Source organism: Epinephelus lanceolatus, chromosome 22 (assembly GCF_041903045.1).
Source record: "Epinephelus lanceolatus isolate andai-2023 chromosome 22, ASM4190304v1, whole genome shotgun sequence".
Taxonomy (NCBI): Eukaryota; Metazoa; Chordata; class Actinopteri; order Perciformes; family Serranidae; genus Epinephelus; species Epinephelus lanceolatus.
In genome coordinates this window covers 12465200-12478188 of record NC_135755.1, presented here as the reverse complement: position 1 = coordinate 12478188, position 12989 = coordinate 12465200, and the positions used below count along the sequence as shown (strand labels likewise).

Below are 12989 nucleotides of genomic sequence, written 5' to 3'. Positions count from 1 at the left end.
CCCCTTCTTTTTTGTCAAATATTGTCTGCTGGCGTCTGGACCCGGCGATCAAGACCAAGTCCGACCCTGTTTACGTGCGCGCTGCTGCCGCTGCTGCTGCTTGGAGGAGGAGGAGGAGGGTGGATGGTGGTGGAGGAGGAGGAGGAGGAGGAGGAGGGGGGGGAGGGGGGGGAGAAACCGGAGGGAGGTGGAGAGAGAAGGAGAGAGAGGGAGAGACTGCAATATCATTGTGAATCCCTCTCACAGTGCTGCAGATAGGGGCTGCCAACACATGCGGCGCGTCCTGCAGGTGAGGGAACAGGCTGAATGTGCTGGACACACACTGAGGAATTCATCCGACGTTTCCTGATTCAAGAAAAAAAACAAACTGCGGATATACATTTTTGTGAATCCCTTCTTTTTTCTGTCTTCTTTGCTTTGCGCTGTGGAGTTGCACACTAAATAAAAGCAGAGAGGAGAGAAGTATGCGTGCTGGCTGCAAGTGACTTGGAGGAAGAGCAGCCGACAGGTAATTTGCTTCATATTCACATCCTCAGAGATCGGAGAGTTGACAGGCTCCGCGCAGGCAACACTCCACCGAGTTTGGAGGGTGGAAAAAACTGCGCGGGTATTTAAATAATCCTGTGTGGACGCTGGGATTTTTGCAGCCTCACCCCAAAAAAAGAGAGGAGATTGTAGCCACAAACTGTGAGTAAAACGGCGGGATATGGACTGAATTCACTTTCTGGTGATGTGATGCTCGGACTATAATTTTGGCTTTTACGCGCATGATATTGAGAGATTCGCGGGAGCGCACGGAGCCTCTGTCTGGTGAGTGTTTTTTGATATCATTGCGGTGTTTTTATTTTTGATACTAAAAGAAGGAAAGAGCAACTAACACCCAGAGCTGGAGGAGGAAAAGCAGAGAGCAGACGAGAAGCCCGTGCACTTGCTGCTTTGCACTGCAGCAGGAGCGATGTAGGAAGTCGTCCGGAGGATGAAGTCTCACGCATCCCGCAGCAGAGGGCTTTGCTCTTTATGAACACATTTTTTTTTAACCTCCATATCTGGACTCTCTATTGGTGATTATTTTTTTTTATTCTCTGGACATTTTTTTCACACCTAAGTGGACATTTTTTTGCATTGGAGAACAATGAGGACTACTGGTGCAGTGGACTATTTGTACTATTGCATGCTCATCCTGCAGCTTGTGCATCAGCCCGCTGCCAAGCAAGTGCTCCGGTACCGTTTGGCCGAGGAGGGACCCGCCGATGTCAGAGTCGGGAACGTAGCCGGCGACCTGGGCATCGTCGCCGGCTCAGGCGAGGTGACATTCACGCTGGAGTCGGGCTCTGATTTTTTCAAAATAGACAACATCACAGGTGAGCTCACCACCAACGAGAGGCGCATAGACCGTGAAAAATTACAGCAGTGCCAAATGATCTTTGATGAGAACGAGTGCTTTATAGATTTTGAAGTGTCAGTGATTGGACCGGCCCAGAGCTGGGTCGACCTCTTTGAGGGGAAAGTCATCATATTAGATATAAACGATAACACCCCGTCTTTCCCTTCCCCTGTCCTGACACTGTCTGTGGAGGAAAACAGACCAATTGGAACCCTTTATCTGCTGCCCACAGCCACAGACAGAGATTTTGGCAGAAATGGAATAGAGAGATACGAGCTTATCCAGGACAATGGGGAGAACTCAAGGCGCTTGGGCTCTTCTGGGGATTCATTCTCTGGGAAGAGAAGATTTGAGGAAGGCGCGAGCAGGAGCAGCGTCTTTGAACTGCAAGTTGCTGACACTACTGATGGCGAGAAGCAGCCTCAACTCATCATTAAAGGGGCCCTTGATAGGGAACAGAGAGACTCCTATGAGCTCACGCTGCGTGTCAGGGATGGAGGAGATCCCCCTCGCTCCTCGCAGGCCATTCTGAGGGTGATGATCACCGACGTGAATGACAACAACCCTCGCTTTGAGAAGAGCGTGTATGAAGCTGACCTGCCGGAGAACAGCTCCCCCGGTGCCCCCATACTGCAGCTCAAAGCGGCTGACGCAGACGTGGGGGTTAACGGTCAAATAGAGTATGTGTTCGGTGCAGCCACGGAGTCAGTGAGGAGGCTGCTGAGGTTGGATGAGAACACAGGGTGGCTGAGTGTGTTGCACCGCATCGACCGTGAAGAAGTGAGCCAACTGAGGTTCACGGTAATGGCCCGTGACCGAGGCCAGCCGCCCAAAATGGACAAGGCCACTGTGGTGCTGAACATCAAGGATGAGAACGACAACGTCCCTGCGATAGAGATACGGAAAATTGGGCGCATTTTCTTGAAAGATGGCATCGCCAACGTGGCTGAGGACGTGGTGGTGGACACACCCATCGCCTTGGTTCAGGTGTCAGACCGAGACCAGGGGGAGAACGGCATTGTGACCTGCACTGTTGTCGGGGATGTTCCCTTTCAGCTGAAACCAGCCAGTGAGATGGAGGGTGAGCAGAATAAAAAGAAATACTTCCTGCACACGTCTGCACCGCTGGACTACGAGGCCACACAGGAATACAATGTGGTCATAGTGGCTGTGGACTCTGGGAGCCCCAGCCTCGCAAGTAATAACTCTCTTATCGTCAAAGTGGGCGACACTAACGACAACCCTCCTATCTTCAGCCAGAATGTAGTAGAGGTGTCGTTCCCTGAAAACAATGCTCCTGGCGAGAGGGTGACAACAGTGGCGGCCATCGACGCAGATAGTGGGAAGAATGCTGAAATCGCCTACTCCCTGGACTCGTCGGTAAATGGGATTTTCTCTATCGATGCAGACAGTGGAGACATCCGAGTAAACACCATTCTGGATAGAGAGCAAACAGAGCGCTACGAATTCAAAGTGATAGCCAAAGATAAGGGCATAAACACTCTACAGGGCTCTGCGACAGTGGTCGTCCTCGTGGCTGACAAGAATGACAACGAGCCAAAGTTCATGCAGGATGTGTTCACCTTCTACGTCAAAGAGAACCTCGAACCAAACAGCCCAGTCGGCATGGTCACGGTCATAGACGCAGATAAGGGCCAAAATGCAGAGATGAGCCTTTTTATTGAGGAAGAGGAGGATATCTTTTCTATTGAGAACGACACTGGGACTATTTTCTCCACCCTGTCGTTTGACAGAGAGCAGAAAACTACCTACACCTTCCGTGTCAAAGCTGTGGACGGTGGCGACCCCCCCAGATCTGCCACCGCCACAGTTTCACTCTTTGTCATGGATGAGAACGACAACGCACCCACTGTCACTTTCCCAATAAACAGCTCCTACACCCTCCTCCCTCCCTCCAGCAACATCAGAACAGTAGTCAGGACTGTCATAGCAACTGATACAGACACTGGCATCAACGCCGACTTGAACTACAGCATCATTGGGGGGAACCCCTTCAAGCTGTTTGAGATTGATGGGGGCACTGGGGTCATTTCGCTGGTGGGGAAGCTGGAGCAGAAGCACTACGGCCTCCACAGGCTGGTCATCCAGGTGAACGACAGCGGCCAGCCTTCTCAGAGCACCACCACGCTCGTGCACGTGTACGTCAACGAGACTCTTTCCAACTCAACAGTTGTGGAGGCCCAGGTGGCAAAGAGCCTGAGCACGTCCCTGAACACCAACATCGCCGGCGACCCCAACTATGACCTAAGCAAACAGCGGCTGAGCATCGTAATCGGAGTCGTTTCAGGCATCATGACGGTCATTCTTATTATTCTAGTCGTGGTCATGGCTCGTTATTGCCGCCCCAAGAATAAGAACGGCTACGAGGCCGGCAAGAAGGACCACGAGGACTTCTTCACGCCACAGCAGCACGACAAGTCCAAGAAGCCCAAGAAAGACAAGAAGAAACAGAAGTCCAAACAGCCGCTCTACAGCAGCATCGTCACCGTGGAGGCCTCCAAACCCAACGGGCAGCGCTACGACGGCGTCAACGAGAAGCTCTCGGACAGCCCCGGCATGGGCCGCTACCGTTCGGTCAACGGAGGGCCGGGGAGCCCAGATCTGGCCCGGCACTACAAGTCCAGCTCCCCGCTCCCCACTGTCCAGCTTCACCCGCAATCGCCGACGGCTGGGAAAAAGCACCAGGCGGTTCAGGACCTGCCCCCTGCCAACACCTTTGTTGGCACCGGAGATAACATTTCCCTTGGATCTGACCACTGCTCCGAATACAGCAGTCAAACTATCAACAAGTACAACAAACAGGTAAGAAGACACGTCTCCATGTTCTTTTTTTTTTTCCTTCCTTCCTTCCCTCCACCACTCTTAAATGTCTTCTGTTTCTTCCTCTTAGTGTTCTCTCCACCATAATGCTTTCTGACAGGGCTAGTCTCAGTAGTCTTGTTGCCTTTATGGTGCTAATGTGTGTCAAGTTAGCGGTATTGATCTGTTTTGGTTTGGAGTGCCATTCACATGTAATATTGAAAAGGAAGAGAAAGGTTTAGATTAGCCTACGAACGGGGTATTGTTACCCCTCGAACAAACGCGTCCAACTTTCCCCCCTTTCATCACGGCATGTGTTGCCTTTTTACCGTCTGCCGTGTCACGTCTGCTAACCTCAGCAGCCGTGTGTTGGAGTGTTGCAGACAGCTCACATAAGGGTTTGGTTTGCAGTTATTTTATCCCAGAGGGGAGCCTGCCAGGGGCCGGGGTACACTCCCCCTTGTCAGGCCCTGCCCTGCCCCTTCAAGCCTGCGACAAGGCTGCCTTGTCTTCAGGAGGATAAGACAGAGAAAGGTAGATGTCGGCAGCACAAACATGGCTTTGTGAGTCAGTTTTACAGTCTCGGCTTGAGTAGGAACATCTGGCCAGGAGGTCATATTAACATTCTCCTGCACTCGGGGGTCCGCATCAATTCATTGACCTCGCTGTGAAATTAAACGTTTTTATATCACCTTCCATATTGTGCCTCCTCTTTACTCCCTTTATCTGTTTCCCTCGTATATATAAATGTCTGCCGTCTTCTACCTGCTTTTCTCCCACTCCTCCATCGACCCTCCAGCTACCTCCCTTCTTGTCTCCCTTCCTCCCTCCTCTCCCTCCCAGTAACTCTTCTCTTCCATTTGCAGAGCGGTAGAAAAAAAAAAGGGTGTAGGTGGCATGATGTGATATTCAAATGTGGGCTTTTATCAGTTCAGTCTTTATATTTTTTTGGCTGTTTTTCCGCTGTGATGTGCAACAACAGCGAGAAACAAAGACATAATGAAGTCAGCTGATTTGCAGGAAAAAAGAACACTATTGTTTTATGTGTTTTCTATGGCAGTCTAATGAATTATTGATCTTTCTTTTACTTGGTGTCAGCACTACTACTTTAGAATTCTGGAGTGCTGTTTTCTCTCAGCTGGATTGTTGCCTCTTTTTTTTTCCTCGCCCAATTTTTTTGTTTCTTCTCCTCCAGATATCTCTTTGTTCACCTTTATTTATTCTATACCAACCGGCCCTGCATCCTCGCACGCCTTCCCCTCTCTGTGCTCCTGTTTTTGCAGCCACATCCTACAATGCCCTCTCCGCCTTGCCTTTTTTCTCGCAGTGGTTTCTTTTTTAAATCTCCACTCTCATCTCTCTATATCCCCTCTTCCCCTCCCTCTCGCTATTACTCCTCTCAAATCATTTCACTCCCCCCTTTTACTTCTATCCCTTCTCTTCCCCCTGCTCTGTCTCTAACAGCTTCTAATATGGTGTGTTCACTGAGCTGCTTCCCAGAGTGTGAGGAGTGCTGTTGCTTTCGGATGTCTCCTGCATAATTAAAAGGGCACTCTATTTGCTGCTGCGGCAGCAGCATGTATTGTGTGTCACTATGCTCCACTTATATAATTATTTATTTACTCTCTACATTAATGCTGCGGTAACTTTTATGGACTGTGCATTTGTTAGAAGGTGGTGTCATGGAGGGAAAAAAAAACATAATGCAAAAAGAGCATTTCCTTGTGATTCCTGGATATTTAAATTGTAATGGTGAAGAAAGTGTTTACTGGTCTGCTGGGCGATATCATCCGTGTTTATTGTGTGGTGCAGCCTGTTAGGTATTTAATATACAATAGCTAGCAGGTATTCAAATTGCCTTTTATATCCCACGGGCTCGGTAAATACTCACTGTTGATACGTTCTGTTGGGGTGAATGGAGTGTAATTTAATGGCTGCACAAGAGAGCTAATTGAAGAGAAGGTGTGTGTTCATGTGCTCCAATTATGGCATTAAACGGCCACCTCTGTATTAGATTAAGTAGCGGAGCGGTCATGCTCTCGCTTTTAGGGATCTAGAAATATTCCGTAAGTGCCACTACAGCTTAAAGACATAATAAAACACTCAAGGACACTCGTGTTTCTCAGTTAAGGGAACAATTTGTGCAAGATTTGGATTAGTGGTGGGAAATGGAGCCGTCAATGAATAGCATTAAGGTTATATTTTTATTATGTTTTCTTAGTTTTACTTCCTCGAGATGGGCTCGTATTGAGTTTGTGTTTTCATTTTATCTTTTTGTGGCACATTTGGCCTCAAACAGAGCTGCACCTAGGACATTCGGTTCCCCTGGTGCCTCCCCATGAAATACTCTACATTTACTGTGTTTATTAAACAGAAACAAGAGCTAATGAGAAATCATCACAGATAAACATGTCATTTTCTCTTTCTCTAATGCTCGTGTCTAAATTGTCAGTTCTGGTGCCCCCCCAGGAGCTGTCTACGTCACCTACGCAAAGCTCCACCACTGGCCCCAAACACCGTCGGAACCTGCTTGGTTAAGATTTATTACAAGTGATGATATGTGCGAGCACTCCCTCGCCCACAAACCCCTTCTCTTTCACCACTCCCCCTCTTTTTGTCCGTCTGTGGGAAGAGATAGAGACAGGCACAAGAAAGACGGCCCTGTTAGCCGCGCAGAGAATGGCCCCCACTGTTTCACAAGGGACTCGGGGTGGAAAGATAGAGAGAAAAGACGGGGAGGGGGAAGAGGGAGAATAGTGCTGACCATTGACTGTAATCCCCGAGGTATCGGGTTCCGTCTTTCTCTCTCCTCGCCTACCTAATCTTACAATGACTGCACAGGCAACCTGCTCGGGCAGGTAACCAGGCAACTGAGGGAGTTTATCGGCGAGGCGAGCCTTTCTTTTTAGCCCGTCAGACATTTAAACAGTCATTAAGCTGATCTAACTGTGAGGGAGAAGCCAGCGTGTCACCCAGCATCTGCTGAGGGCTCAAGCAGGAGGGGCAACAGACTTGACATTTCATCTCTTCCTGTTACTCCTCTGATTGCAACTTATTTTAGTCGTATTTTTTTTTTGCTGTTTTTCGCTACATGTAGCTCGGCCTTTCTGCTCCTTGCACACCCGTGTCTGATCCTTATATGTGAAGGCTGGTGAGTAGTGCGTGCACTTAACAGAACACTTAACTTTATTACTTTTGGCAGTAGCTTCTGTTCTGTCCAGTGCCAGAAAATAATGCTGTCCAGCCGTAATGTAGTGAGGAATGAAATCACTTAGCCATCGAATTAGCACAAGCCATCAGCCTTTGTTTTATTATTGCACTTCAAAGCGCCACTCGTGCCCAGGTGGATCACTTTTAATCAGTGGTGAGCCACAGCAGCTTGTATTCTGTGCTCTCGCAGCGCAGCCCCTCAGGGCAGGCAAAGCCCCCGCTCCACACACTTATACCAGGTTATTCTGCCTCAGGGCCCATGCAGCAAGCATAACTGGACATTGTCCTTAACCCAGCCCCTGGTGTTCACCCCCCGTGCTCTGGCCAGCTGTTCCTCCTGTGCCTTATTGTAGCTGCAATCTCTCCAGCATGAGCCGCATACAGCCGAGCGAGGAGGATCTGATTTGCATAGGGCAAATCCTCACCCGCCTCCTCCGCATAGGACAAACAACATAACCATGCAAAAGGAGGTCACCTGGATGGTGTTTGTAGCCAAAACATAGGATGTGATTGCCCTTCAGGCTCCAGGAAGATCAGGAAACCAATATGGAAATGCGGTACTTTGCCTCTGGCCTCATTTGTTTTAACCTACAAAATGTAGCTGCCTAAACACCTATGAAAAGCCACAACTGACCTAATTGAAACTTGCAAAGCCCCAGTGACGCAGCATTCCAGGTGTCTTTGGCTTTATAGGAACAGCTGTACGCAGGATCATAGGTGTAGATTCTGGGGGGGACGCAGGGGGCACATGCCCCCGAATAAGACATTAAAGGTCCAGTGTGTGGGATTTAAGGGGTTGTATTAGCAGAAATGGAGTGTAAAATGTATCACCTGAAACTAAAAATCATTGTGTTTTCGTCACCTTAGAACGAGCCGTTCATAGTCCTCTCCCACTGACCAACCAAACACTGACTTTAGACAGGGCCATCAGCATTTTTGCGTTGGCCACCGTACTTCCCCCAAATGTTGGCATACGGGAGAAGTTCAGTTGGTTGCTTGATGCCACTAAATCCTTCACACTACACCTTAAACGTAGTGTAGGACTTCAATTTTGACAAACTACTAGAACATGACTCGAAGATGCAACAATGCCTCTGGTAAAGTACTTCATAGCAGTATGCAACCTCAATCTGCCGTGAGATAGAAGGCATATGAAGCAACTATGCACGATTGAATCAGAATGACATTTCCACCATAAATTGGTGCATAAAAATTCACCAGAGTGCAGGGAATTAGGTGTTTGATGCCCCAAATTTCTTAGAGGAGGACCTTTAGTTCCCCCTGAACTTTGGCACACGGGAGAAGTTTCGGTTGGTTGCAACTTGCAACCTCACCTGCCACTAAATCCTTCACACTAGACCAGTGGTTTTCAAATGTTTTGTGCCCAAGACACACCAAAGGGCAAGCCAAAATCTCAAGGCAGGTAGCTTTCGTGATACGGTCTCTTTTCTTTCGGTGGTAGGTCGTCTTTGCTGGTGCTTTGTTGTAATTTGCTCCGTACCATAAATCGATCCCACCCACGGCTTTCTCCCTTTAAATGTTATCATCTGTCACACTGGCAGCCAATCAGGGCTTTGATGTGTCACACACTCACACCATTTGAGAACCACTGCACTAGACCTTTAAAAGAGCAGAGGACTTTTACTTTGACGAACTGCCAGCACATGACTCAAAGACGCAACAGTGTCTCCAGTAAAGTAGTTCGTGACCGTATGCAACCTCAGAAGCAACGTTCCGATATCCCCTGGAAAGATTAAGCAACTAAGCACACTTGAATCAGGAAGTACCGTACAATCTCCAACAAACACTGATGCAGGAAAGGCACAAAATGGTGTATAAAAATGAATAGAGTTGTCCCGATACCGATACGAGCATCGGAAATGCCTTTGATATTGCCTGAAGTTCTGGATTGGGCATCGGCAAGTATGTGAATATGTGCCTATCTGATGCCACGGTATTTTTTAGGAAGTTTCACATCCAGATAAACAGCAGCTGTCCTGAAAATCAGTTCTTTGCTGCTCTAAAACAGCAGCCTACACAGCAAGTTGGGCTGTACAGCCACTGTTTTAAAGCAGCAATCCAGTAAAAGACGTTCTACAAAATGTTGATAAAAAAGCCTTTGCACAGGATTAAGCAATCATGCCACCATTGTCCGAACCTTTGTGTGTTTCTCTTTGGCAGTCATCACCACTTAACTCCCCTGATGGCGTGATTTTATCTGTGGAGCTGTTGTGGCAGTCAGTCACTCATTGAGCTCAATTAGGTAATTACTTGATAAGAGGTTCCACAGGAGCTTTAACAATGTTTGGTCATCCCCCGCCCTCCAGGGTCGGCGACACAGGTCAGGTTATTTTCTGGAGGAAGTGGAGAAAGCAGAAACTTTACTCTTCGCTATCATTAAATCTGACTCTCCAGGAGCAAAGTCATGTAAAGCAATCTGCTGATTACCACGTTAGAACAAAATATGTGAACAGTTTTTATAGCAACTTCACTGGATACCAGAAAGAGGTGCCAAAGGTGGATAAAACACAGTCTGGAAATCTCGCATTTAGTAAGAAATGAGATTACGTGCAATGAGCTGGTTTGTTTATTACCACATTATTATTAGTGCTTGCCCTTTTGTGAGGCGCTGCGTACCGCCGACTGTGGCTAATTTTATCAAAATTGTTTTGGATCTATTACGGCTTAATTCAATCTATGGCTGCTCGGGCTTTTGTTGTTTATGTTCTGAAGGGAAAATGGAAGGAGTAAGAGTGCACAGTAATACTCATGAAATTGCAGCGGGCAGCATTTTCTGGTATAATTTGGTTTGGTGATTTGAATGCATTCGCTCTAAGGCAATTACTAATCTAAGGATTAGACTTACCTGATACGCCGGCAGAAACGGTGGCGACTGAGGGAGGAAGTCAGGGGGGAGAGATTGCTATAGCTGCTTGCTGCTATATTACTCTGCATAATGTGTTAATACTGAGGTTCTCACATCCTGTTTCTATAGGAGGGAACCATGGAAAGTGTTTCTTGGCTTCTCTGCATACAATAAATGAGCTCCATTGTCTTCACATTTAAAAATACATACTCGTGATTGAAGGGACCCCAACTCATTCATGATAAGATGCCAAAACACACAGAAAAAAAGGGGGGGGGGCAGACAAGGAATTTAAGCTGCATGCCACCTTGATTGCTCTCCACGCCGCTGATTGTAAGTGGCAGTGTCGGGGATGCCACCTTCTTCTTCACCGCTTCTTTCAATTTGACGTCGTCGAAAATGGAATTTCATTTCATACTCGGCAGCGATCGCATTAGATAGGGCACACCAGGATAAAGCCGATTCATTTTGCAGATTTGCCTTTCCTGTGGCACTATCAATCATTGCGCACTCACCATATTGCAGACTTGTTTTTCACGGCAATTGTTAGGAGGAGTTTGTACAGCAAATTGACTTTTACAAGGCTCCCAAGGTCTATGATACGCCACGCTAGCCTTGTTGTTTTCTCCATAGCTGTCCTCTCGTATCGACTGCAGATGCTAGAACCGACTAAATGAGAACATCTCTTAGCCCTTCTGCCGTGCAGCCCCTGGGGAATAGTTTTGTGTCAACGCGCCGGATCGCAACACGGATCAGACGTGAGGCTTGTTGTTTGTGAGACTAATAGGCAAAACAATGGAGTTTTGTTTACTGTGACACTGTACCTCATCAAAATTGCAAAAAAAAAAAAAAATGTCCGGCAGAGTCAGTCCAGTAATGATGTGATGTTTTTTTTGGTTGTTGTTTCGCAGAAAAGGTCATTGGCCATTTGTTGTCTTGATGTTGATTCAAACAGGTGGCAGAGAGGTCGTCGTGTTTTTTTCCCTCTGATGAGCAAAGTTTCTGTTTTTGTGCGCCTCCCTCCCTCTGCCTCTCCGTCTCTCCGTTGCTCTCCCTTCCTCCCTCACTGTGGAGGAAACATGGTGATGAATCAGATGAATCACTGCCTGTCCGTGTTGCTCACACGGGTCCAGGGTGTCAAGGGAACTGCCAGCAGGGTCCGTGGCCCCCCACGTCAGGGGGCGGCGATTTAAACCCCATCCAGCATCCGGCCGTGTCGTCACACGTGGCCTTCGTGAAAATGAGAATAAGAGCCATGAAAGCCAGACACGTTGATCCATGATTTACCCCCCCAGGTGCCACCTTTGGCTGCGACCGGCCAACTGTAAAGCTGCTTAGCGCAACGGGTACTTGTTTATTAAGAAGGTAACAGGTGAAGAAATAGACGGGCCAAGAAGGTATCTCTCGGGTCAGGTACCGTTCACATTTGAACCAATACCGGTACCTGGAATTCGGTACCCAACAGTACCTTTTTCTGGCACTGGTACTAAGCTTCTGATCAAGCTTTAGGGGGATGTCGTCGACTAAATTCTGCTCCTCTGCTCTTTTTAATCACACATACAGCTTATCTTCTGTCTCAGTCTGTCTGCTGCTGTGTATGTGTGTGTATTGGGGTTAGGGATTTTCATGGTTTGATTACTATCTCAGAAAATATCACAGGTTCATGGTATATGGTGCAACACACTTGTTATTATCAGTTACAGTGAACTTTAAAGGAATGAAAACAAGAGGTCGAACAGATGTTTTATCATAATCAAACTTTTACTTTTTCTAAAATAAAGGATTCTCTATCCTGTTGCACAGTATGATAACCGTCAGCTTTTATGATAGAAAACAGGCCAGATGCCAAAACTATCCTCAGAGCTCTGCGGCTGGCTTCCTGGCTTCAGGGCGTGTCTGCCTCCTGTCTGAAGCCGGACCTGGCGGCTCCTCAAAGCTCCGTGGCAGGTTGTCAGGGTGCTTTGTGGCACTTCTACCTCTTGTTCTTACCCAGATGTAGTCTCAGGTGCCGACACCTGGCACCAATAGCTTGTTTGCAATCGTATGTAAATTCATTGCATTCGTGCAGTAGTGGTAGTCTTTACCCTTAGAGTTCGGTACCCTACCCTACTTGTCTCTAGGGTTGAGGCTGTTGACCTGCTTCAAGGTATACTGAGGTATTATAATTGATGGTTATCATACAGTATCATTTGCTCATTGTCACCGGCTCGCTCTTTTTCCCCTTCAAGGGCAGTGGCCTTGAGGGTGTAACGTCACTGTATGTATGGAAGGAAGCAGCTGTCTCAGGGTGTCCTGGTGAAGACGCATGCAGCAAATAGTGACGATAGCAGTCGAGTCAAGTGTCTAGATGATCTCAGGGATACTGTTAGACTTCATGAGAAGGCCATGTTTGTGGTTTCATGGTAAAGACTGCGATAAAGCTGTTGTTGGGGAACGGCACCCGAACGCCTCGCCATTCTACTTTCTGCAGAGTGGTCCTAACCGCTAGAAGCTAGTTGCCAGCTAATAATGAGCCAAGCTAAAATCGATGTTAATAAGCCAGTGTGTTCCCAACTACAGTCACTGAGAGAGGTAACGTTATCTAGGGTATTGAAAACAATGTGACGGTACAGAGAATCTAACCTTCATTTTACACATACTAACAGAAAAAAAAGATTCCATGTTTTTAATTGTAATTCTGTTTGCAAGTTCCTCTAAAGATCATTGTAA

General features: G+C 47.6%; 1 protein-coding gene across 7 annotated transcripts in view; it reads left to right on the top strand.

Annotated features, from left to right (window-relative positions):
- Nucleotides 1–233: 233 nt before the first annotated feature.
- The window catches only part of pcdh7b (protocadherin 7b), a 180488-nt gene continuing 167732 nt past the window's right edge, over nucleotides 234–12989 (top strand). For 5 of the 7 annotated variants that reach the window (XM_033610300.2, XM_033610295.2, XM_033610298.2 and 2 more), the window contains exon 1: nucleotides 234–4207. In XM_033610300.2, the coding sequence (XP_033466191.1) occupies nucleotides 1133–4207 (3075 nt within the window). In that variant the 5' untranslated portion in view covers nucleotides 234–1132. The remainder of the gene's footprint in view (nucleotides 4208–12989) is intronic. The other 2 variants (XM_033610294.2, XM_033610293.2) reach the window with 1 other exon arrangement.